A 27,971-nucleotide genomic window follows, 5' to 3' on the forward strand; every position below is an offset into this window, starting at 1 on the left:
TGCAACAATGACTCACCAACAAGTTTTCAGTTAGTGTGATGGTTAATACTGAGTGTCAACTTGATTGGATTGAAAGATGCAAAGTATTGATCTTGGGTGTGTCTGTGAGGGTCTTGCCAAAGGAGATAAACATGTGAATCAGTGGTCTGGGAAAGGCAGACCCACTGTTAATCTGGGTGGACACCATCTAATCCCCATTAATCTTGGTGGACACCATCTAATCATCTGCCAGTGCGGCCAGAATATAAAGCAGGCAGAGAAACGTGAAAATGCCAGATTGGCTTAGCCTCTCAGCCTACATCTTTCTCCCGGGCTGGATGCTTCCTGCCCTCAAACATCGGATTCTAAGTTCTTCAGCTTCTGTATTGGAGCTCACTTCCTTGCTCCTCAGCTTCCAGATGGCCTATTGTGTGACCTTGTGATCATGTGAGTTAATACTACTTAATAAACTCACCCTCTCTCTCTATAAATATATATCAAATTGATATATACTGTATATTTGATATATATGATATATACATATATACACACACACACACATATGTATATCCTATTAGTTCTGTCCCTCTAGAGAACCTTGACTAATACAGGGTTATCTATTTCTTTGTAACAAATTGCCACAAACCTAGAGGCTTAAAACCATACGCATGTATTATCTCACAATTTCTTTGGGTCGGGAGTTCAGGCATAGCTTAATTGGGTCCTCACAAATGAAGTCTCATCTTAGAGCTCTACTAGGAAAGAATCATTTTTTGGGTTCACATGGTTGTTAGCATGATTCACTTCCAGGCTGGTTTTTGAACGGAGAGCTTAAGTCCATTGCTTACCGTAGGCTGGAGGTAACCCTCGGATCCTTGCCACAGGGGATGAGGCCTCTCCAACATGGCCACTTGATTTATCAAAGCAGGAAAGACAAAAAGGCAGCAGGGAACTTTTGCTAGCAAGATGGAGGTTGCAGTTTCTTGTAACCTGGTCATAGAAGTAACATTATATTATCTTTGTTTTACTTTATACGTTCAAAGCAAATCTCTAGTCCAGCCTTCACTAAAGAGGAGGAAATTGTACAAATGTGGAGATGTCAGAAGGCAGGGATCATTGGGGGGCATTTTAGAGTCTGTCTGCCGCAGTTAAATTTTACATTACTGTACTCAGCTGAGTAAATATTTTAATATCTGAAGGAGGAATGTTTTAAACAAAGTAACACTTGTTAATTTTTTTCACTTTTATGTTAGGTTTGGAGTACATGTGCCGGTTTGTTACATAAGTAAATTGTGTGTCATGGAGATTTGGTATATTTCACCACCCAGGTAATCAGCATAGTACCTGATAGGTAGTTTTTCTATCCTCATCCTCCTCCCATCCTCCACCCTCAAGCAGGCTCTGGTGTCTGTTGTTCTCTTCCTTGTGTCCATATGTACTCAGTGTTTAGCTCCCACTTACAAGTGAGAACATGCAGTATTAGGTTTTCTGTTCCCGTGTTAGGTTGCTTAGGATAATAGCTTCCAGCTCTATCCATGTTGCTGCAAAGGACATAATCTCATTGGCTGCATAGTATACTGTGGCTGTATATGTACCACATTTTCTTTATCCAGTCTACTGTTGATGGATATTTAAGTTTCAAAAGAAGATACATATGGCCCCAACAGGCATATGAAAACATGCTCAGCATCACTAATCATCAGAGAAATGCAAACCCAAACCACAATGATACAATTCCCCAGCAGTCAGAATGGCTACTATTAAAAAGTCAAAAGCTAACAGATGTTACTGAGGTTGTAGAGAAAAGGGAACACTTAACACATTGCTGGGGGGAATATAAATTCGTTCAGCCATTGTGGAAAGCAGTTTGGCAAATCCTCAAAGCACTTAAAAAGGAATTACCATTCGACCCAGACATCCCATTACTCGGTATATATTCAAAGAAATATAAATCATTCTACCATAAAGACACATGCACACATATGTTCATCACAGCACTATTCACAATAGCAAAGATATGGTATCAGACTAACATACGTTGTATGATGACTATTTTGAACATCTAATACCACTATATAAACATGCAAAAGAAAACAATGTGTTAAGCGGGTGACTTAATCTGATTATTAAGTTGAAATATATTTATTCACTACTACAGTAGAGCAGGAGGATATATGGATAAAACACGTGATAAAGATGTACTTAAATCAAGCATAAGCAAGATGAACAAACACTACTATTTCTCAGCAATAAAGGTTTTGGTCACCCAGCTAAGTATAAAAAGCTGAGAAAATGCTAGATGAAGGAAATTGTAATCTGGATAAGTAACATAGGAGGGGAAATATGAATAAAATATATGGACTTGTGATTAGGTGCTAATTTTTATCTTCTTTTACCTTTCTGTTTTATCCAATACTGGATTTGCTTAGGCATATTTTTGATGATTAGTTTCATCTGAAGTTTGCATAAAATTAAAATAGGATCATGAGAAAACCAGAGAAAGATTGAGCAGCATCTAAAGAGCATGAAATTTGGCCAGGTGCAGTGGCTCATGCCTGCAATCCCAGCACTTTGGGAGGCCAAGGTGTGGGGATCACTTTAGGTCAGGAGTTCGAGACCAGCCTGGCCAACATGGCAAAACCCTGTCTCTACTAAAAATACAAAAATTAGCCATGCACGGTGGCGGGTGCCTGTAATGCCAGCTACTCGGGAAGCTGAGGCAGGAGAATCACTTGAACCCAGGAGGCGGAGGTTTCAGTGAGCTGAGATCGTGCCATTGCACTCCAGCCTGGGTGACAAGAGTGAAACTCTGTCTCAAAAAATGAAACAAAACAAAACAAAACAAACAAAAAAGATCATGAAATTTGCATGGGCTGGATGAAATGTTTGGTAATTAAATTTTATCCCTTGGGGTAAAGACAAATGGATTCTTAAGCCTTCTCTGTCTTTCTGTCTCTGTCTCTTGTCTCTCTCTGTCTCATACACACACACACCCCCACATACCCACCAGCCGAAATATTCATTTGTGTTTGTACATACAAAATGAATGTACAAAAGCATACATTATTTATTTTCATTAGCTTCACAAAGTTGATGAAGCATACATTTTAAATATACATTTTGAATGTCCTTCTGTTACAGTCTCACCAATGCACCACAATTTAATAGTCTCTCCTGTGAGGTATTACCCGGAGTTCTTCGTCTCATGTCCAAGATGATTAAGGAGCACAGACACAAGGGTCAGGTTGGAGGAAAAGTTTAATAAGTGAAAGAAGAAAGCTCTGCACAGTGGTGAGGGGAGTCTGAGTGGATTTCCATTTTTACGGTTGAGTTCAGAAGCTTTTATAAGAAACTCCTCTCATCTCTGTAGCAGTTCAAGTAACTTCTCTTATCAGTAAAGCTGTCTGTGCAGCTCACTTTATCTTATGCAGCTGTGGGTACGTCTCTAGGCAAGCACAAAGCGCAGCTTTTTTTGTTTGTGTAAGTGTGGGTTTGTTTTAGGTAAGCCTGCCTCCTCCCTGTGCAAGAGCCCACAGAGCCCACTGTGTACCTGTCTGAAAAGAGAAGGAAACTTTTTCCTGGGAGCTTGTTAATCATACAAAGAACGAAGGGCTTGTATGCTGGACTTTGCCTGCCTGTCTGCCTATCTGTGGCTTATTTGTGCAGCTGTAGTCTGAATTTTCGCCAGGCTGATGTATTTTTGCCTGTAGCTGTAATTTTTCAGGCAGGCAGCTTCTCTAAGGACTGGTCTCTTAGTTGTTTACCCAAGTCATTTTTCCTTTCCTTCTCCCTCACTTTTACTACCTGCAAAACCCAGGGCATAGGTATGTGGTTTTAGATGAGCTAATTGGATTCTTAAAACTGGTACTTCAAATCTTAGTGAGTGATATAAAAATGAAGGAAGGTGAGATTAGATATTGTATTAGGCTGTTCTCACCTTGCTATAAAGAAATACCTGTGACTGGGTAATTTATAAAGAAAAGAGGTTTAATTGGCTCACTTTTCTGCAGGCTGTGTAGGAAGCATAGCACTGGCATCTATTTGGCTTCTGAGGAGGCCTCAGGAAACTTACAATCATAGCAGAAGGCCAAGGGGGAGCAGACATGTCACATGGCCAGGGCAGGAGCAAGAGAGAGCAAGGGGGGAGGCGCTATACACTTTTAAATGACCAGATCTCACGAGAACTTACTATCATGAGGAAAGCACCAAGGGGTGGTGTTAACGTATTCATGAGAAATCTGTCCCCATGATCCAATCACCTCCGATCAGGCCTCATCTCCAACATTGAGGAATACATTTTGACATGAGATTTGGGTGAGGACACAGATCCGAACCATGTCATGTATTCCTACAGGCTTGCCAACATCTGGCTCAATGGCAACAGCTTCAAATGAAAGTTGTTTTTAGCAGATGAGAACTCTCGAGAGTATCTGTAGTCTTTGGGAAAGACCCTTCCTACTGCTCATCTCATCTCTGCTCATGATCACATTCTAGGCTTGCTTAATTAAATTTATCAGAGCATTTACATTTTGCAGTAAATTTCTTTTCTGCTTACCTTATTCTGGGCCAGTTTCTATATGCTACCCTTTGCTGCAGAGCAAACCATTTTAAAACTTAGTGGTTTAAACAGCCTTTTTTTTTTTTTTTTGCTTATAATTCTGTGAATTGTCAATTTGGTCAGGGTTCTGCTGATGTAGTTCCTCTCTACTCCAAGGGATGCTGGCTTGGCTCAGTCAGGTATTACCAATTATTTAGTAAGTCAACTGAGGACAGATCTGTTTTGTGCAGTCCTACTCACATGTCTGGTGGTTGGTGTTGGCTCTGGATAGGCCACACATATTTCCAGCAGGTGAGCCCTAGCACCTTCACATAATAATTGTGTTCCAAAAGCAGAAAGACGGAAGGCAAGCTCAAATGTACAAGCATTTTCCACCTCTCCTTGTATCATTTTGCAAATGATACAGCAAGGGAACCATGACTCCCTAGTCCATTAATGAAACGATCTGTTATGACTTCTATTGTTAGTAACCCTAGGAAAACCCAAAGTGCTGTGGAGGCATGTAGGGTGACAAAGCTTTTGATTCAGCTAGAAATGTTTGGTTGCACGTATGAGACACCTATTTTCAACTTGTTAGAGATAATAGACTCTGTTGATTGATGTGAGACAGAAAGTCTGATGGTAGGGCTGGTCTTGGTACACTATGATTCAGAAATTCGTGTCACTTCTTTTTTTCTGGTTCCACCTCCCTAAGAATTTCTAGGTTCTACTCTTCTCAGTATGACTTTTTATCCTCATGCTGGCTCCCTTTATAGTAGCAATACTTGTGACAGCAGTTCTGCATATAATATCCTTATATAACATCAGTGAGAAGAAAGAAAGTAGTCTGGTCCCTAGGGTTTTCAGGAAAAATTAAGATCTGCTTGTTTTCGTAGGGTCATTTTCAAGGCACTACGGTAGCTAGACAAACAGAACATGCTATGTGAATAATCCTAGACTACATCATTTACTCTTGTAGTCAACTATAAGATAAACATGTTTTTTTGCTTGTCTATTTGTTTTGCCTTATATGGTTTATTATGAGAAAGGAGAAAAGGTGCTGAGCAGAATAAAACGAAAACTGAAACTAAAACAATGCATGTTTATTACAATATGTATATTTTTGATAGCCTAGTTTCCACAAGCATGCTTCTTCCTCTACATATGCTTTTTAAACATCTTTCATATTATATTTAAAATAAATTGAGATACAATTTATGTATCATAACATTTATCCTTTGAAATTGTACACGTTTTAGTATACAAGCTTTTGAAAATGCTCAAGGGTGCATAGAACATAATAAATAATTCTCAAAAGGCAAACCCAAAGTGCATTTTCCTTTAAGTCCAGGAATATTGGATAATGTTGAATTACTTTTATTAGTTGTAGGTGCATCTTTCCTCAGATATGGAAGTTATTATTAAATAACGTTGGCCACATCCAACACACCCAATATACCATGGTAGAGAGAGAAGGTGATAATGAAAATGACTTCATTTCATTTCATTATTCCACGTTTGGAATAATAAGGAAAATAATGTATAGCAGTTACTAGTCTATAAATTGTGTCATGTTCTAATTGGAAGGCATAGCAAGAATTAATTGCCCAACTGGAGTGAATCAATTGGTGGCCAGTCCAGGTTCCTGTGGTTTTGAAATTTGGGAAATAGTCTTCATCTTGTCAGAGTGCACATACTTGAAATGGGCACTAAAGCTTTCCACCACAGGGATTTGTACAAAACTAACAGTTCACTTCTTGCTGAAAATGGGAGTGTATGTCTCTTGAGATTTTCTGAGGAGCTAAGCAATCATAAGCTGTTGGACAGACTTGGTGTTTCTTTGGCATTGGAGGAGCTTAAATTATTGGTATTTTGCAAAAGCTCAATACGTGCAACCATGAAAAGCTTTGTATTAGGTAATGTCACACAGTAAAAATAATAAGCATTATTTTAAAAATTAAGTTTGTGCAAAGCAATTCTAATAAAAATACTAGCACAGGTAAAATCTATGTTAAATTTGTAATAAATAAACACTATAGTAAATATGGGACTTTACCTTAAAAGGTAGTTGAATGTAAGGGTTGGTAGGAAAGGGCTGAAGATGCTGAGTTGTGGCGATAAGGGTAGTTTCAAGACAACATATGCCAAAATGAGCCAAGAGGAAGAATTCTGGATGAATCAGTCTGGTTTCACGATGTTATAATGCTCTATGGTTTCCTGCATTCTTCTCTGATAGTGCTCTTTGCTATTACTTGACAGCACAAAATATTACATGCTGGGAAAAAATGATAAATAAACTAAAGACTCCCATGTTATCTTGACAATATATCCCCATTCACTTATCATTTATGAGCCAAGTCATTACAGAAGCAAAGCTGAAGATATTTTCAAGTCAGATTCAGAAATGAATCTGAGGACTTGTGATATGACATCCAGCTCTTTTCCAGTGCTTTATTCAAACCTCTCATTAGTAACTGTCTTAGACTTGATCATGAACTGGAGACAATTCAAAGCAGTGGCCAGGTGTAGGGAAGCACCTTTAATCTGCCTTGTGTCTCCAGAATGGATCCCTCCTACTCTGTTGTAAACTGGAGTCAATCTTTACTAGTTGTAGCAGGGGATGCATCATGAAAATTATTTACTGTGGTACAGTGCCCGAGTAATAAAACCTATTGTTGAGTCCCATATCCCATATTATTTCTTACTAGAGTTCTTTATTCTAGACTTGCTTTCATTAACTTTAACTTGCAATATACAAAATTGACTTTTTCAAGCTTGCAAGGCTGCAGATTACTGATTTACAGGAATTCTGAGAAATAATTTAGTATCTTTTCTTTTTTCTGTGTGAGTCAGTTTCAAGTAAGCTTTATTTTTCTCTATTATATGACCATTTTGATGGCTATAGAAAGCTACTTAGAGTCAACCACCCTAAAATTTTTCCACTGTGTCCCCTAATCCTGTAGTTTTGCTAGACACAAATCCTGCATTCTCAACACAAGCCTGGTGGCAGTTTAACCAATTTGTTCACTACAGTATAAGAAATTTTTCCTTTCTTACATTGGTTTGTACAATTACAATTTTTAGATCTGTCACCTCTTTCTGCTACTCTTGGTAGCAATTTCTCATGAATAAGTATCTTTTACTGGCAAGTTACCAAAAAAACCTATGTTGGTGTAAGAAATACATCAATATACATACAAATACTCCAAATAAATTATTGACTGAGTTCATATAACTTGTGGAATTAACCTTTCTCATAGTTTGATCCAGAGGTCCATGAGGCAATAAGGGTACTGTTTCCATCTCTGTGTGACTCACTGAGCTATGTGCTCTAACCTTATCTGTGTGCTGGCCTGGTACTCAGGGTAGTTCCTTCTCTGATAGAAACTGTAACCACAGCAGTGTTAGACGTTACTTTTTCACACCATATCGGAGAAAGAATGTACAATGTATCCGACTTCCAGAAGAAGTCTTGATTAACTCTGATTGGCCTGATTTAGATCACAACCCTGAATTAAAAACACTGTGGATTGGTTAATAGAATGCAATAATTAACTTTTGGGGGGTTTTGAGGTTCTCCACTGAAATTAGGAATGGAAACAACTTTCCTGAAACATTCAATTTGATAAAGTTGTTCAATGGGTGTTTTACCTTCAACCCCAAAGATTAATGTAGGCTGAGAAACAAAGCAAGAGGCATTTGTCAAATATTACCAATAGAAACAAATGACACGGGCTTAGAGAACAGGTGAATATTCTTGAATTTTACATCACTCACTATTATCCCAAGATGAATGGTGTAAACTGTACAGTGTGTTTTTACATTTCATTTCTATTTACACAGAATAATTTATTCACATATTCAAACTTTCGTACAGGCAATTATTCATTAGTTCATTCATTTATCAAATATGTTCTGTGCATTGTGCAGCAAGATTATTGTATTTGGTGCTCGTGGTGTGGGAAAGGGATGACTAAAACATGTATTATCTATCTTTATGCATTTATGATCAACATAGGATTTTATTTTTCCTAAATGGCATAATGATGTATGTATTATCTTGCAAATAGTTTAAAAACAATTTTTTTTTTTTTTTGAGTCGCAGTCTCGCTCTGTCGCCCAGGCTGGAGTGCAGTGGCATCATCTCGGCTCACTGCAAGCTCTGCCTCCTGGGTTCATGCCATTCTCCTCCCTCAGCCTCCCCAGTAGCTGGGACTACAGGTGCCCACCACCTCGCCCAGCTAATTTTTTGTATTTTTAGTAGAGACGGGGTTTCACCATGTTAGCCAGGATGGTCTTGATCTCCTGACCTCGTGATCGGCCCGCCTCAGCCTCCCAAAGTGCTGGGATTATAGGCGTGAGCCACCGCGCCCAGCCAGTTTTTAAAATTTTTAATATCCTTCAATTATAAGATCAAGTTCTATATCATTTGATAAGTACTACATCTTATGCTGTAATTCCCTAATTGACTTACACATTGCCAAGTGATGTTCATTTGGTTATTTTCAATCTTTTACTATTACAAAATGACTGCAATGAGTATAATAATTGGCAAGTAGATTCTGGCATAAATCCCTAGATGTTGATTTCTAGATGAAATCTTATATGTACTGTTAGTAAATATAAATTCCAATGTTTTCAAGTAAGTTGTGCATTAAGGTGTATGTTTCACTTTAAGTGTTAGCATACTGGCTAATATTGAACATACGAAAAATTTAGTTTGTGCAAATATGATGGGTGAAATGTATATCATGACTTTAATGTTTAAATCTGTGGCTAATAGTGAAGTTGTGCATCCCTTCCTATTGCTATAGGTAATTTTATTTTTTAGTAAAATAAATATCTAATATTTTCTTGGTATTTATAGTAAATTTGTTGCCTGTTTTGATTCATAGAAACTTCCTACATGTTTATTATATTAAGCCTTTCATGTTAACTGTACCATAAAGCTATTCTTTTACTTATGTTTTCTCTTTAATATTTTTCCTTAAATTTTCTCTTTTTGCTGTAGATATTTTAAAGTTTCTTACTTAAATCTGACTTTTTTTCAGCGAGGGAAGGAATTTGTATCTTGATTAAGAGTGAATTCTCATAGACCAGGTGCAGTGGCTCACGCCTGTAATCCCAGCACCTTTGGGAGGCCGAGGTGGGTGGATCACTTGAGACCAGGAGTTTGAGATTAGCCTGGCCAACATGGTGCAACCCTGTCTATACTAAAAATACAAAAATTAGCTGGGCGTGGTGGCGCATGCTCTTAGTTCCAGTTACTTGGGAGGCTGAGTCATGAGAATTGCTTGAACCTGGAATTTGGAGGTTGCAGTGAGCCAAGATGGCGCCATCGCACTCCAGCCTGGACAACAGAGTGGGAATCTGTCTCCAGGGGGGGAGAAAAAAAAAAAAGAATGACTTCTCATAGAAGTTGGGAAAAAAATAACTTCACACCCATATTTTAAAATTATCAGAGAAAATCAACTGGAAAGAAGGAAAAAAGAGTGGTTTAATCCGGTTAAGGATTAAAAGTGATATATTTTGTCTATCATAGAATATTATTCAATAATTAATTTCTCAGTACGTAAATTAATAAAAAATTAATGATTAAATGGCTATGCAGTCAACTTGATTGCTCTATAGACTAAGAATTTACAAAGTTGGTTATTGGCTTTATGAAAAATATGAAGCAGATCTTTTATACTGATTTATCAACTTAGGTACACTTTACTTTTTTAAAAGAAATGCAATTTTTTTGAGTGAGTCATGAAAGCCTTGTTTAACTTGCTCATTCCTAAGAGTATATATGAAAGAATTCAACATAGGTGATATGGATGAAATAAGCACTGACACACCTTTATTAATGTTTACCTCTTCTTTTGCAGATGGCTTGATATAGATGAAGATGCAGCTGCCATAAGTGATGGAAACCACAGTAATATGTGAAGAACAGGTAGAAAAGGCTTTTTTCTTTTGTTGAACAGAAGGGAATTTTAGAATTGTTCTTATGATATATGTGTAGGACAGAACTACACATACAAGAGTGATAATAAAGGTTAATACAGAAGAGGCTACAACCATCTGCTCAATTAATGATGTGCCTGAGCATGGTATTTTCAGAATAGGCAATGCATCACAGCCAAAATGATTGATGACATTAGAGTCACAGAATTCTAGATGAAAACCTAAGCTAGGTGGTGGGAGGATAATCATAAGTGCTGCCATCCAACAACAAATAACCATTGTTTTGCACACTTTGTTGCTCATGATTGCCATATAATGCAAGGGTTTGCAGATGGCCACATAGCGATCATATGACATGGTAGCCAAAAGAAAAAATTCAGTTACCCCAAAGAGGTCTGCAAAAAATAGCTGAATGACACATGCATTATACGTTATTATTTTGTTCCCAGTTGAGATACTGTATAAGAATCTTGGAACACAGGTAGCTGTAAATGAGATTTCTAAGAAAGATAAATTTTGGAGAAAAAAATACATGGGTGTTTTCAGGTGGGGATCCAACAAGGTGAGGGTGATGATGGTCAGGTTCCCTGTTACACTCAACATGTAGGTGATAAATAGAAACATGAAAAGCAGAACCTGCAGCTGAGGATCTTCTGTCAGTCCCAGAAGGATGAATGTTGTTATTGCTGTGTGGTTTCTCATTACCGACTTCTGCATTTTTCCAAAACTACATGTAAATGTCAGAGAAATTTGAACTGCAGCATTCAATAAAAAAAGCAGCTAATGATGAACACTCTCATGCATGTTTCATTTATCCAACATCATAGGTTTTACTTGTTGATCTGCAGAAGTTTATAGTGAGAATATAAATAACATATATGTACATGTTTTAGTACGTTGAGCCCCCTTGATCTATTTATACAAAATGGCCAAATAAGATTATTTTATAAATTTTAGTCAACGAACTATAGAATAACTTTTCCTTATTAATCTTCTATAGTAATTAATTTATAGTGTATTAAACATTTTAACTCATTCTGAGTTGTGCCTTTTTATTGGATTGCATTATTTTTTGAAATATGACTGTTTTTTATGCTGCCAAATGTTTTTCTGCAACTCATAAGCTACATTAAAATAATTCGCTTTAGTTTCATCTCTGTTTTAAAATTTGGGAACTGTAAAACCCTAAAATAAAACGTACATCAGGTTCCAAACAAAACATTTCAATTCCCTCTAAGATGTATGTTTATTTGCTTTTTGACTGCTTTTTAATTGTTGGTTATTCATTTTAAGAGAAAACCATCTTTTGACCCTAAGGCATCCACGTTTATAATTTTACTTATCTCTTCTAAGTTTCATTATCTAAATCTTATATCTACTCCCTGGATAATGCTGTGTAGTATAATCTGATTATTTTTCAGTGCCCTTTTATCACAGTGCAAGACAGTTTTGATTATAATAAACGAACTGCTGAAAAATATAAAAACTATGTCTTCCTGTGTTCAGTTAGCTACTCAGATTAGAACAAGTTATACAACATGGATAAAAGTCAAGACAAAAATTGCTGAATATCCTCGCCATGACACAATATTCTCTCCTTTTTCATTTCCTTCAGATCTACATTCTTTGACTCTATTTCCACAGTACGCATTCGTTTCTCAATCTGTTACTCTCTTATTTTTCACCTCACCAGATTTTTAAAAGTGCTTAATCAGTTAACTTTCTGTGACTTAACCCAGTATAATCATAATATGACAAACACAAATCTCTTGCTATGCTTCAGGCAAATCTCTTGCTATGCTTCAGGCACTCTTTTAAGTCTATTACGTATATAATTAATATAATCCTTAGGACAACCTGTGAAGTAGGGAGGTATATTATCTCCACTTAAAAAATGAAAAAGCTTATCGACAAAGAGGTAAAGTATGTGGCCATTGTTTCAGGATAGTAAGTGGCTAGAGAAACCCCAGAGTCCCAGTTCTTTAATCACTGCACTGTGTTTGTGGTGAACATTTTACCTGAATGTTTTAATTTCATGAAGATAATATTCTGTCTATTGGTAATTGAAACAAAGCTGGGGTTACTACATAATTTATTATCTAAACCAAGATACTTGAGAAGCAAAGCAGGGGCAGTTAATAATTACGTTGATACAACTGGTGTAAACAGGGCTATCAAGAGCAAAAACTAAATGTGTGCCATTCTCTATACAAATACTTACTCCTCGATTCAGGTGTAATATTAGAGCTAACAGGGATTAAAATTTGCCAAAGGGCAACTGGCTAATTTCCCCCATCTTATTCTTTATTTCTTTTAGTATATTGATCCCTCAATGTTTCCTCAATATTTCTTTCAGTGAAATAATAAGACTGAAGACTAGGGACTCTGTTATTCTGGGCTAAGTTCAATAGCTAGGTAGAAGTTGCTGTTATGTATTCTCAATCATATTGTTAGATATTCACAGGTTTCTAATTTGTAAGTAATGTCTTAAGAGCTTCAAATTTTCTTACCTTTATTAAATGCAAGAGAGATATAAAATAAGGCATTTTCTTATGGTTTTAGAACATTTCACTCAGAAAGCCCTAATGCATCTACTACAAGAGCTTTAAACAATCAGTATTTTTCTCTTTTTTGTCTAATCAAGTAAGCACTGTCTTCTGCTAGTATACACCCAATATACTGAGCAAAATCTCCATGGTAGAGGAACACCATCACAGGGCAGACATCTTAATCTAGGCTCAGGGTAGATAAAGCTTGCTAGGAAGCTAATGCCCTTTTGAGGGAACATTATAATCAGAAGATGACTCTGTAACTCACACTTAGAACCTCTGTCCTGTTTTCTTCTTTTTCACTATTTCAATTTACCATTCAGTAGTTCTCTTGGTATTGGATTCAGCTTTGTTTGGGTCTTAAGACTATCTTTCATTTTTGATATTTTGCTTTCCCTGAATCCAGTCTTGCATAAATATTAAATATTTAACAATATCATCATATTCGTATTGACTCAATACTGCTTTGCATATTTAATTTCCAGAAAGTATTTCAATTTGGCAAGAGATCAGAAATTCATAATAAGATCTCATGTAATATTTCAGTCTGCTGCTATTATGCACACTGTGCACTTGAATTTATATATTTTTTTGCATACCTGTGTGTGTGTGGCAGGGGGGAGTTTTATTTCTGAATATTTCCCGCCCAGAATTGATAATGATTTCTAGGCTCATCATTCTAGAAAAAAAAAAAGGCATTTCATAAATGATTGTAGGATCTTTCCATCAAATGCTAACATAAGTATTCAACATATTGATTATTTAAGCCTAACACTTTACTTAAAGAGAGAAATATATCATTACACTTCCTACTCACCTCTCTCTTCCTGCCAGTATATATGCAACTGTACACTGAAATACACTGAAAATAACTTAAAGTAACAAACGTGTTCACACTTACCCTTTAAGCAGTAAGTTATTTCATGAAATCTGTTGACAGTTTATTTGCAGAAGCTCACGGTAAGAGAGGCTGAACAGGAATACGACTGTGGAGTCATGTGAATGCTAAGTTTTCTCAGGAACCAGAAAAGGCCCTGGAAGTGCCCAGGGCCCTTTTTCACAGATTTTTTTTTCCCCTGAAAGGGCTTCTGCCATTTTAATCTAAGAAGCCATGTTTTTGTTCTCTTGTTAGCTAAAATAAAGAAATACCTGGTGTAAAGTGCTGGGGATACCATGAGCTATTGGATGATAAAGGATAGTTGATCTTCTGAACTTATCAGTCAGAAAAACATGTTTGGCCTTAAATATTCATTTATAAAAGAAGTCAAGAGTCAACAAATGATAGAGTCTTTGGATCCCAGGTTTAAAAGTCACTAAGGAATCTTTATTGTAATCACTTTTGGCAATCAACCTCATACAGGCAACAATGGGGACAGAGTCCCTGGGGACAAAAAAATGCAACATGAGACATACTGTGATCAGACTGGACAATATAAGTCAAATAATAAGGTGTTTGTTTTTTTTCTTGTATTGTCTAAGGCAATAAAACTGGTATCGGAACACTTTCTCTACTTTTAAAAGGTAACTCGTGGATATCGTGAAAAATATGAAGATTCAAAAAAGACACATAGATAACCGTTCAAATATTAGCACATAAGTAAACCTGTAAAAACAGTTGTAATCTACTATTTTTGTTTATTATAGCTGTTTTTAATGATCATGTTTAGTGACTGGATTTATATATTTTAAATCTCAATTTGATAATAAGTACCACCAGTTTGGAAACTTAAATTGTTTACATTTCTTCTTCGTAATGAAAATACTGCCCTGAAGTTTTTATATAATTATCTTTGCACACATAACTGTTTATATACCAGAGCATTCTCATAGGAGAAATTCTTAATTGTAGGTAGAAAATTTTTGCATTTGTATTTACACATTAATATTCCTCCTTCTTAGTAAAACATACAAATATTTTCTCTGTTTTATTTAATCAATATATGTCCTGAGGACCATGCTACAACAGTGTATATCTCTCATCCCTTCTACAGCTGCAGTGTATAGCTATAGTACAGTTTATTCAAATTCTTAAAGACATTTATCCAATTCTTAAGATATTGGAAATGAAAAATGCAGCCCTACTGTTGCAGACTGTCTGGTTGGTAAGAGAAATGGGGATTTCAGGAATCTCAGGTCTCAAAATATGCAGAGAACAACCTATTCCTTGATACAGGCTAAGTTTTTCATCAGTAATACAGTCCACTTCCCACAACTGTATTCTTTCTAAACTGCTGTAATAATTTATGGTTGAAACGAAAGTGTCCATATGTATAGGTTCTGTCCAATTTCCTATTACAGACTTCCTTTAAATAAAGCTTGTTTGTTAAGTAAAATCAGTATAGAAGTTTAGCCTGGGAAATGACCCAAACCTAGCTATCTGAAGGTAGAGTTATCCATTCAACACCATTGTAAAATGTCTGTATATCAGTAGATACCTATTGGGTAGAAACCTGTAATATGAATTAAATGTTGAATGTCTACAAGCACTTCCAGAAAGTGAAAGCTTATTTGGAAGACACTAGAGGAATTATACTGTTGGTTATAACTATGTAACTTATACTTGTTTCTAAGGACAATAATATATTTGAATTGTTTTGAGCTGTTAATCTGTTAGTTTGGAACTGTCAACCTAGGATGAATGTCACCCATGCTCTGTCACCCAGGCTGGGTGGCATGTGCTTGGGTTCAGTGGTGTGATCTCAGCTCACTGCCACCTCTGCCTCCCAAGGTTCAAGTGATTCGCCTGTCTCAGCCTCCTGAGTAGTTGGGATTACAGGCACATGCTGCCACGCCCGGCTGATTTTTGTATTTTAGTAGACACGGGGTTTCACTGTGTTGCCCAGGCTGGTCTCAAACTCCTGACCTCAGGTGATCTGCCCACCTCGGCCTCCCACAGTACTAGGATTACAGGCATGAGCCACTGCACCTGGCCTAAAAAGACTTCTTTTTGTGGGTATTTTAATGGTGTCTCTGCTGGAAGTCTGGCTGCATTATCATCCAGGCCCTCTATGATAGTTATCTTTTAGATTTCTTGTATAATACTGTGAATGAACTCTAGTTACATGAGTTATTTATTTTTTATCTCTCTCTTCAAAAAGTGCCTGACAAATGAATGCTAATCTCTCTATTATGGACAAGCAAAGTTTATAGCAATAAGAATCTAACGGTGTGATTATGTGTTGCAAATGTGGGATCACCTATCTGCATATAAAGAACACAATGGTTGAGTTATTATTCTTTAGAATCTAAGCACTTATTCCTGGTAATCATACTGATTACTTTCTAACAAGTCTAAAATATTTCTAAATCAATTACCATAAAGAATACAAATATTTCAGACTGGTCTTCAAGCAATTCTATAATTTGTTTCTGGCTAAGTACATGTACATATCCTGTTTCTCAGTAACAATATAATATGCACCAATGTCAATATTCCAAGGACTCTCTTACCTCTCTCGTTTAAAAATTCCAAAATTCTGTAATTATTTTTCATATCAATCATGTTACAGCATAATGAATTTCTCAATATTTTATAATCATACAATCATCTTTATCAGGTTTCCATAGATAACTCTGAGTAAAATTTTCTCCTCCTCATCTGTTACTGAATTTAGTTTATACATCTTTTCAAACATTGATGATAATGTCATTTAGTTTTAATTTTTATAAATGCATCTGTCAGCTGTCAGCTATTATTGACCTGAAATCCTAAAGAAATAAAATTTTTTAAAATTTAAATCTGAACATAATTGTAGATGTACTATATGTAAAAATAACAATAGAAATAGTCGTTACTATGTATTGTTAGCTCATTATGTTACATGCTTTACAGATTGATTTCCATTCTTATAGTAACTTACTTAAGATGTTATGCCTGGTTTACACATGAGAAAATATGTGCTCAGAGGGCATAGAAACCACAGACTTGCAATCATTTTTCTTGTCTAACATGAAAATGTTATTTCTAATAGGAAGTAATAAAATTAAGAAACCATTTCTATCTTCTGTTTAACATTTTGAATTCATTTCAGTTTTCTTTGACTTTTTTTCTATGCAAACCTTGTTCTTAGTCTCCCAGTTGAATATATTGCACAAAAATCTTAAGGAATTTTGTATCACTGATTAGAATGATAATTTTTCTATTACTTAAAAATGTGGTCTATAAAATTTATAGTACTTTTTAGTATCATTAATTCTTATTTCAGCTTTTGAAACCATGGGCGCAGACACACACACACTCATCTTGCTTGCATATTTTAGACATTTATTAATATGTTAAGTACAAGGAAGCAAAATTTTAACAGATAAAAATCATAATTTTAGATATACTAAAAAACTTTTGCTTTTTTCTGAAGCTTTTATTTTCTATAAAACTAAACTTTAAATAATTTTGTTCAGGTATAAAATAATTTGGATACATATCGTGTTTTAAACTAGTCTAAAATTTAAGAAGATTTACATACTACTTTTAGGTAATGATAGAAAGAAGCTTATTTTCCACTCACAGAAAATTAACATATGTTAGGAATATACTATATATTCTCTATGTTTGACAAAACCTATGTATGTATTTGTATATGTGTCTATCCATCATCTGTCATTCTACAGAGAGAATATTATGGGATTCACAAATATGGAGCTCTACTTAGCACTTATAACAAAAAAGTATATATTGATAATGGTCTAGGCTCCTTTATTAATAGATTAATTTCACCAACATACCTAATTAAAATGAGTAATGAAATTTTTTTTGCTTTTCAAATGAATTCACTTACATTTTTAAAAAATTATATTGTATCTTTCACATATTTCCTAGAACATCAGTAGCATAGTGAAGGGAATTTCTATAAGCATAAATTAAAATTATAAAACTATATGTTCTGTGTATAACAAGTAGAATATCATATTGATATTTATAAAGCCATTCCAATGTATCTAGGTATAATTTTATTTCTTGAAGTAAACTGAAGAATAATTTTAGTTTTCAAAATATTCTTGAAGAGTTTGTAATTTTACAAAAAATTGTTCAAAGGGGGGGTGTCAGGAAGACACAAGAAAATTATTTTAAGTCAAATGAGAAATATATTAAATAAATATGCTTGCAAACTTTTAGGGAGAAGAAAATGATGCAGAAGACTGCAAGGAGGCCATTTTGATTGAAGAAGCTACTGAAAATTCATATTGTCCTTTCCTGTGCCTCTAATTCATCACACCATACCATTTCATGTGCTTGTGAAAAATACAGTCTTCCTTGCCATGTTAATTAAAGCTTGCTTGACTTGCTGATTTCTTAGGCTGTAAATAAAGGGGTTCATCATGGGGGCTACTGAGGTGTTTAGTATTGCCACTCCCTTGCTCAAGGACACTCTATCTTTTGCTGAGGGTTTAATGTACATAAAAATGCAGCTGCCATAAGAGATGGAGATAACAACCATGTGGGAAGAACATGTGGAAAAGGCCTTTGTCCTCTGACTAGTAGAAGGAATTCTCAAAATTGTTCTGACAATGTGTATGTAGGACAGAAATATAAATGCCAAAGTGAACATTAGAGTAAACGCAGCACAAGAAAATCCCATCACCTCTAAGAATTTTGTGTCTGAACAAGCAAGTTGCAGCAGTGGAAAATAATCACAGGTAAAATGGTCAATAATATTAGACCTACAGTAATCAAGCTTTAAAAGCAACATGAGTGCTGGGAATATGATTAAGAATGAAACCAGCCAAGAAGTAAAAACAGGCAGTGTGCAGACTCTTCGATTCATGATACTCAAGTAATGCAGAGGCTTGCAGATGGCCACATAGCGGTCATAGGACATGGCAGCCAGAAGGTAAAACTCTGTGACTCCCAAGAGAATGAAGAAAAATAACTGAACTATGCAATTATTAAAGGAAATGGTTTTATCTCCTGAAATAATGTTACCCAGAAACTTGGGTATACTGACGGTTGTGAATGAAATTTCTAATATGGAGAAATTTCTGAGGAAGAAATACATGGGGGTCTGCAGGTGGGAATCCAGCAGGGTGATTGTGATAAGGGTCAGGTTCCCAGTGATGCTGAGCATGTAGGTGATGAGCAGGAAGACAAAGATTACAACCTGAAAATTTGGGTCATCTGTTAATCCCAGAAGAATAAACTCTGTTATTTCTGTATGGTTTCTCATTCTTCAGTTGCTTTCTTTTTTCCCCTGCCAGACCTACAAGAGAAAGTACAAAGAACAAACTTGAAGAGTTATCGATTAACAAATATCCAAGTACGGAGCCGGAGTTTGGTTGACATAGTATGCCATTTCTACTTCAAGGGGAAATTTAACGCCACCCGATAATAACAGTGGTCCTTTAATTTCCACTGTTTTACAGGTGAAAACTCTTCACATAAGACAGGTTAAAAATTAAAGTTTATTATCACAGTTGGAAGTGGTAGGGCAGGAATTTGAAACCAGACTTTTCTGACTCCCCATAATACCTGTTATCTTTCAAAGACATGCCTACAAGTTTCCTCCCTAATCAGAACCACCTTTGTATTCTTGCACAAATCCCTATACAAGTTTCCTATTTATGTAAAAGTTTGATTACTCTGATGATTCTCAATATGGAGAAGATACTTGAGGTTGTTTTTTTTTGAGGTGGAGTCTCACTCTGTCACCCAGGCTGGAGTGCACTGGTGCAATCTTGGCTCACTGCAACCTCTGCCTCCTGGGTTCAAGCGATTCTCCTGCCTCAGTCTCCTGAGTAGCTGGGATTACAGGCACGTGCCACCATGCCTGGATAATTTTTGTATTTTTAGTAGAGATGGGGTTTCGCCATGTTGGTCAGGCTGGTCTCGAACTCCTGACCTCCAGTGATCCACGCCCCTTGGCCTCCCAAAGTGCTGGGATTACAGGCATGAGCCACTGCACCTGGCCCAGTTTTTAAAAGGTGAGTGCTTTGTCCTTAGCCATCGTGAAAGTTGATTGTATGGATTGGGTTGGGTCATTTTTGTCATACCCAACCAACACAGGGTCAAGATGCCAGGGGGGAAAAAGCACACAGGGCACATGGCATTGCTCTAAGAATGTAATTCTGTGTAAGCCTGACTGCTGAAACTGCCTGCTGTAACCTGAAATCTGTGTTATCTAATAGCTGCTGAAATCACCTGCTGTGATCCTATGGGTATCCTATGGGTAGTTTTACTCATTGCCTTAACTTACCAATCAAAACTTGGCAGCTCCCCTAAACCTTTCCAGTGTCAATGAACTTTCTTGAAGAGCAATAAATAACATTTCTCTTTTTTATACAGATTCTAACTTTCTCTTCGTTCTTTGGACATACTGAAAAACCACCTGGTCTGTGTGTATGTCTTGAATTGAAGTTTTTGGTTACCACCTGAGATGTTTTAAATTTTAGAGATTTGTCTCTGTATTTTATTTAACTTTAATGCCATCACTCAACTTTTGTGAATATTCAGATTTTCCAACTCCTATGTCCACTTTATTGAAAATCAGAAATACTTAAGCCATTACCATGAACAACTTCAGATGTTTGGAATACAGAAGAGGAAGAAGTATAGAGTAATGCAAGCTGGAAGAGCCCAAAACTGAAGTTTATTGCATGTGAATCAATATTTCATGATATTTCGTGATAGTTCAGCCTACCTATGTGTCATTTTATAACTTTTATTCCTGTAGAAGCCATTTTGCTTTCTAATTGAAATAAATAAGTAAATAATAAAATATTATTAATTTGAGAAGGATGCCCTCAGTTAAAGAGATAAGTACTCTCCAAGAAGATTTGCTTAATTGGGTATTCACACTTTGAAATAGCAATTTTTAATTCTTTCTTTTTAAAAATAAAGTTCAAATGATATTGTCATAAACATTTCCATAGAAAAGAGTGAGGTTATCTAGTTTTGAATCCAATCTATTTATTACGTCTGAAAATCACTTAACACTTCTGTGTCTCAGTATCCTCACCTATAGTTTCTTCCACTGTATACAAGTCTGTCTCATAGAGTTTTTGTGAGCATTAAGTTAATATATTTAACTTAATAATTTTCATATAACTTAATATATATTAGATTACTTATAACTTTTCTAAATTCTTTATAAATGTGTATTTGTATAATTTATATTTATATTTTATATATTTATATAAATAAATGTATTATATATTGTATAGTATATATTTATAAAACATTTAGAAAAGTGCTTAGCATTTAGCGAAAGCTGTATGAGGCTTTGTTCTACGGAGAAAGTATTTCCTAACCATTGAGCTGAAAATCTCTGGAAATGGGATGGTGTCCTGTCCAAAAGGTTATGTCTTAAATAAATAGTAATAATTATATTTGGCACCAAGAGAGTCACATGAGAACAATAACAACAAAGCAATAGGAAAAAAGTCACCAGGTTTCATAGTACCTGTCAGACACTCTAGGCAAGTAAATCTTTGCTCTTCCTTGTCTACATGGTGCTGACCTCTCCCACCACGGTATAGCTGTCTCTTTCACTTCATAACCACCCCCCCCCCCACCCACCCACCCACACACACACACTCCTCTTATCTTCAACCAGGATTTGATCACTGTGATGTTCATAGCTTGTCAACATTGCTACTCACAGCCAGTTATTTTCTCTGCTCTTCATTAGTAATAACCCTTCTAAAAGTGATTGAAGCTTGCAGTAAATTATGTGTGCATATATATTATATATACATATGTGAGTGTGCATATGTATTTATGTGTGTGTATATACGTGTATATATATGTGTGTGTATATATATGTGTGTGTATATATATATATATATTAGCATTGTGGGTAATACATTGTAATGACATCCCAAATTACCTTTGTTCTTATTTCTACAACACTAGGTTTAATACCCATTGTGTGCATTGCATGAGAATATTATGCTCATCCTTCCCAATTCATCACACTTACAACAGGCTGAAATCTCCTGTTAACTCCTCTGTTACTCTGTGCATTCTTGAGAGTTAGAACAGGATTTTATCTTCAAAGCTATTTCGACATAATCCAGTATTTAGTATAGTTGTGGTAGGCTTAAAGGAAACACTCATCTAGTTAATTAATTAATTAAAGTTGAATTTGTTATTGAATCACACACTGCCATCAGTGCAGTTTGCTATTTTATGCTGATATTCTAGCCTGGATCTTACTTAGTTTTTTATCTTTGTTTTACAAGATGTATTTTCTTACATGTCTTACCTTGTGAGCTGTGTTTACATATTTGGATCAAGTTCACCGTATTGGCTAAATTTAAAACAAAAGATATGAAAAGGGAACCACATTTTATTGATACATAAGTTTAAAGAAAACTTCATGAAACATTATTTCTGAATTACTGGGTTTAAATTTTTTTTTACAATTCATCCTTTCATTTCACTTTACTCCAGCTCCAGCAACATCATCCTTATTTCATCAGGGTTTATTTTTCATTAAAAGCATGAGCTTTTCATAACACTGTGAAGTCACAAAATACATTCATACCAAATATAACAAGATTTGGATTCAATCTGAAGATTCAATTTTATTCAACAATTTACTGACATGAGAGACTCAAGTTTTTAAAAAATATATATTATATTATTACTGGTCTATAGTGAATAATGTATCAATGCACTGTATTATTCACCTTATTTCAACTTTTTTTTGTATATCTGTTTTCCTCTTAAATTCCCTGCTAATTTTTTTAATGCTCTACTCAATAATAATACCATGACTCATTCTTTTGCTTCAGATGAAAGCTGTGAGGGAACATAGGAAAAGCTGTGAGGGAAGATATAAGTTGTTATTTGAAGGGTTCATGAGAGACTTCACAAAAAAAATAGACACTTCCATAGCTGGTCTTCAAAGACTAGGGAAACAGGCTTAAAGAAACTCTAGTAGTATGTGATCCAATAACAAGAACTGGGTGTGGGATATCATGCTTTTATGTAGAAATGTTTATGAAAGTTTAATGAATTGCATTCAGTTGCCAATATAAAATAAGCTTGATAAAAATTATCAGCATCCGTAGTCCTTTGAGAGGATTGAACCTCAATGTTTAACAAGTTGCAATGAATTCCTAGAGAATTAAAAGATCTCAGGACATATTCATATAGATAATGAGGAATAGGTCCAAGCATTTAATTAATTATCTTGGATTTTTATATCTGAATGCAAATCCATATTTTCTCCTGGAAGAATATGGCTTAGGTTGTTTTCATTTCCTTCCACCATTTCAACAAAATTACTTACTTGTTTTCTAAAGATTCCTGCAACAAATTATTTGAGCCATTTAAAATGAAAATTAAGGGTGCTATTTAATATTTACTAAATAAAATGGTTACAAAGCATCTTCAGAGCTTTCTAGAAACAACCCTATATCTTGCTCTGCCATCAAGTAAATATTAACGATGACCCCTTAAATAAATTAGGTTAAATATTGGCAGTTATTTGATGTGCCTGGTAAGAAAGGGACTGTTAGAGACTAAATCAGTTTGAAGAATCTAAGTATGTGCTTTTAAGAGACTGAGATAAGGGACTGACTGGCTCTATTTTATTATTCTCTCTCTCTCTGTGTGTGCGTGTGTGTGTGTGTGTGTGTGTGTATGTACTTTTTAATAAGGTATTAAATTACACTGAGTTGAGACCTCCCTTAGTAATGCAAATACTTTGAAAATCTAGTTTTTAAATTTTTCTGTGTTTACTCAGTTCTTTCTTCTTCACCTTGATAGAGATCACTGAAAAAATTTTGCAGAGCGTATCTTCAAAAACTATATTGCTCATATAACTCTGTGTTTTTTTTTCAACTTTAGAGCTTAGGTTAATACACTAATGAAAAAGAAAATTATTTAGCTCAATGTTGTGGGCAATATATAGCTCAGTTTTATAATTATGCTGAAGTACACTTTGGTACTGCTCGGTTATTCTAGGCTGTGGGCCATGACACAAGGGTTACTTTGAGAAATTCTGTAGGCCCGAATGAAACAGTGGCTCTTCAGGAAAATTCATTGAGTGCTTGAAATAATTATTTTATTAAATTTGTTTTTTACTGTTTTTATAATAATTTTAGATGACTATTTCCCTGGAGAAATAGGAATAATTTATATTTCTTCCTTTCAATAATGATGGGCAGGTTTAATTCTCAACCTTCATACAAGTGTGTATAGAAACAAATCAAGGGAAAAGAGGTGTCACCAAATCACACTTAATTTCATAAATAGTAACACTCATTTCTGTAAAGGTTTCTGGAAAATAAACACTCATAACCTCATTCCTTCAGTTCATTAACTAGCCATTTATAATTTTAACAAGATAGGAAAAGGACATAAATTAACAGAAAACTGTGGTATTAACACACTGTTAATTTCTTATTTATGACCTATAAGGCCAATTTATTATCACAGAAAGTATATAGGCTTTAACGTTAGAGAGATATGAATGAGACATTTAATGGATTTGTGACTTTGGGTGAGTTAATTAATGTCTTTAAATTTCAGTTTCCTCTGTTTAAAACAGAGTTGAAATTTCAAGGATGTTTCTGGGAATTAATTGAAATACTATAAATAAGTGTTCCATAAATCATGCAGCATTTAGTAGGTTCTAGGAATAGTTATATTATTTATTTTTCCTTTATTGGAAATTAATTTGGGAAAATATTCATTGTAGTTGTGATTTATTAAAGGCAGTATCTATTCTGAACTAGGGACTTTTTTTCTTTATCTCATTTAGACTTTATAACATAACTGAAGATTTTATCCTTATTCTGAAAAGAAGAGCTGAGGCTCAGAGAAATTATATAACTTAATTCATATAGCTAGCAAACATTAAGTATAATTCAGACGACTTAGCCTCTTCTCTTAAGCACAGTACTATATAGCTATATTTGATTAAAAACACAGAGACAGAGATAGTGATTTCCTGCTTTTAATTATTAGAGAATGAATAAACTGGTATAATAGGACATGCTAATCCTTTTTATACATTTTATTATGTGAAGTTTCAAAGTATAATACCTATTTACTTTGATTAAAAGTTGAGCTGTTAAGTAATGATTCAATGCTATGATTTGAGAGACTTCCATTGCCTTCTACAGGTTTTACTTACCTCTGATTTTCATATAGTTTCACTAACATTCAGAATGGCTGGAATAGTAGAGATATTAGCAAATGCCATTGCTATCCAGTAAAACCAGGATTTCTGAAAACATTCACTTTCTCATTGAAGAAATTTTCTTCCTATTTTCAATCTTTTGTCTTAATTTTCCCATTTTATCCAGACGGGACATGTGTCTTTGATAGTAGAGAGTGAGAAAGGAGCAAAAATATAAAATAGGGAAAGTATCTGAAAGTGTTTTAGAACTGTCTGGCATGGTTTCTACATAGATACTAGATGCCACGAGGTACGTAATGTTTCATCTAGTCTGTCTGCCACTGGCTCAAGGGGACTAATTCAGTGAATCAAAATTGCCAGAAGAGAAATGTACACAAAACACTAGGGAATATAAAACATAATACACATTAGTATTTAAATTGGAAAAGGAAGCTTGGGGCACAGTGTCCAATGAGACAGAAAAGAAAATAACAACAAACAAAAACAATACTAAGTGTGAAGACTTTTTTCCCTTGACATTATATGGCATATAGAGATAGCAATCAAATATCTTCATTCTTAATGCAGGTCTCTCTACTCAATACTCCATGCCATTTGTAAAACTGGGAAACTACTACCCCATTATTTTTAATCTGCCTTCTAGTAACTTTTACTACTGTAATACCGCTCACACTTTTCTCTGCTCACTGTACTGCTCACCAGCAATGGCAGTTGAAGAGTTTCTTGTTTTGATTGATTAATGTTACAATTTATATACCAAATATATTTTTAGGAGTTAGTGTCTGTCTAGACTATAATAGTATAATCATGCCCAAATGAGATAATGTAACTGAACAAGACAATAAAATTGTGCAGATTCTTAGTAAAAGCTATGCAAAATTTGCAAGTCCTTGCAGAGTTTCCAATATGTGTAAAAATAGAGCAAAGACTAGTTTTTTGGTTTGTTTTTTAAAATATACTATTATATTGTGTACTATAACTCAGTTACCTTAGGCAAATTACACAACTTTTCTGAGTATCAACGTACACATTTATACAAAGCAGATAACCATGTCTATTTTGCATGTAGCTATAAAGATTAAATGAGATATGAGATAGAACATACCTACCCCAGCATATGGAACAGAGTAAGTACTCTCTACAGAGGAGCTATTATTATTTAGGAAGTTTATATCAGACTCTCAGGGTGCCTAAGAGCAATGATGGCTGCCTAAATATTTATCTTTTTATACATTTTCAAAAACAAAGACATGATGAATAAGGAGAACATAAAAATTAGACATAGTGTGTACCTTCAGCATAACTAGAAAATAGAGTATATTATGAACTTCAAATTACTTGTGAGTAGGAAAATAAATACCCAAGTCCATCAGATGAGTAGGAAGAATTGGACGGATACTGCATGCAAAAAAGGTTTGTTGCAGATAGTAATTTATTTCATATATCATATATATAGAACATTTGAAAAAATTGTTATGTGAGTAACCAAGAAGAGAAATTTTAAGAGTAAGTTGATTAAAAGAGTGTTTACTTCTTTAAGTAACCATGGTATGAACCATTTGTATTGTTCAGAGTAATCAACAAGGTGATTTATGTTTATAGCCACTGGTTTTTTAACCAAAATTGGAAATCAATGGTTACGTGGAACCTACAGATAGTTTTAAAGGAAGGCACAACACAGTCACTTTCAAGTTAAAAAGAAAACTGAAGCAAATGAACTCAGCATTTCTGGTAGCTTTGAGATGGGCATAGGAGGATAGTGGACAAGTTAAAACTTCACTTTTCCTTTATTGAATCTTTACGATGACATTCATTCATGTTAGTACATACTTTTCATTTGTTTCTATAAAACACCACTTTGTGAGCCAAATCTTTAAAAGCTTGTTTTACTTGCTGGTTTCTCAGGGTGTAAATAGAAGGGTTCAGCATGGGGGCAAGTGAAGTGTTCAGAATAGCTACTCCTTTGGTCAATGATGCTCTTTCTTTTGCTGAAGCCTTGACATACATGAATATGCAGCTTCCATAAGAGATGGAGATGACGATCATATGAGAGGAGTAAGTGGAGAAAGCCTTTTTCCTCTGACTGGCACATGGGATTCTCAGAATAGTGCAAATGATGCATACGTAGGACAGAATTACTAATGCCAAGGTGATCAGCAGAGTAACAAAGGCAAAGTAAAAACCAATAATCTCTAAAAGCCATATGTCTGAGCATGAGAGTTGTAAAATGGGGAAATACTCACAGGAGAAGTGATCAATGACATTGGAAGCACAAAAATCTAATTTGAGGATAAGCGTGAGTGGTGGAAAAATGGTCAGAAATCCTCCCAGCCATGAACTTAAAGACAAGCAGGGTGCAAATTTTCTTGTTCATGATGGTGGTGTAGTGGAGAGGCTTGCAGATGGCCACATAACGATCATAAGACATTGCAGCTAGAAGAAAAAATTCAGACGCACCCATGAAGATGAAGAAAAATAATTGAGCTAAACAGTTGTTATAGGAAATGGTCTTGACCTTAGTAATAATTGCCCCCAAAAATTTGGGGATGGAAACACTGGTGAATGTAATTTCTAAAAAGGAGAAATTCCGGAGGAAGTAATACATAGGAGTCTTTAGACTAGAGTCTGTCAAGGTAAGGATGATGATGGTTAAATTGTCAGTTATGCTTAATACATAAGTTATAAATAAAAAGATAAAAATTACAATCTGAAGCTCTGGGCTGTCTGATATGCCCAAGAGTACAAACTCTGTAATCATTGTGTGGTTTCTCATGCTGAGATTTTTTTCTTTCAAGAAGATCCGCTGGCGAAAAATAAAACACACAAAAAGAATAAGTGAAATGTAAAGGAATTAAAATTTAAATATTT

General features: G+C 35.1%; 3 protein-coding genes across 3 annotated transcripts; all 3 read right to left on the reverse strand.

The window, feature by feature from the left end:
- Positions 1 to 10,231: 10,231 nt before the first annotated feature.
- OR6C68 (olfactory receptor family 6 subfamily C member 68) lies at positions 10,232 to 11,170 on the reverse strand. The gene has a single exon (XM_001170548.4). It carries the CDS (start codon positions 11,168 to 11,170, stop codon positions 10,232 to 10,234), a length of 939 nt encoding a protein of 312 aa, XP_001170548.4.
- A 6,245-nt stretch (positions 11,171 to 17,415) lies between these two features.
- OR6C1 (olfactory receptor family 6 subfamily C member 1) lies at positions 17,416 to 25,354 on the reverse strand. The gene is made up of 2 exons (XM_001155086.6): positions 25,098 to 25,354; positions 17,416 to 19,211 (listed from the first exon to the last, which is right to left on the reverse strand). The coding sequence occupies exon 2, from the start codon at positions 19,176 to 19,178 to the stop codon at positions 18,240 to 18,242; it is 939 nt and encodes a 312-aa protein (XP_001155086.5). The 5' UTR covers positions 19,179 to 19,211; positions 25,098 to 25,354; the 3' UTR covers positions 17,416 to 18,239.
- A 1,582-nt stretch (positions 25,355 to 26,936) lies between these two features.
- LOC107967755 (olfactory receptor 6C3-like) lies at positions 26,937 to 27,876 on the reverse strand. Its single transcript, XM_016924803.3, is given in 2 exon segments — positions 26,937 to 27,446; positions 27,448 to 27,876. Coding segments are annotated over 2 exon segments (939 nt in total).
- Positions 27,877 to 27,971: the final 95 nt, after the last annotated feature.

This window comes from Pan troglodytes, chromosome 10 (genome assembly GCF_028858775.2).
Source record: "Pan troglodytes isolate AG18354 chromosome 10, NHGRI_mPanTro3-v2.0_pri, whole genome shotgun sequence".
Taxonomy (NCBI): domain Eukaryota; kingdom Metazoa; phylum Chordata; class Mammalia; order Primates; family Hominidae; genus Pan; species Pan troglodytes.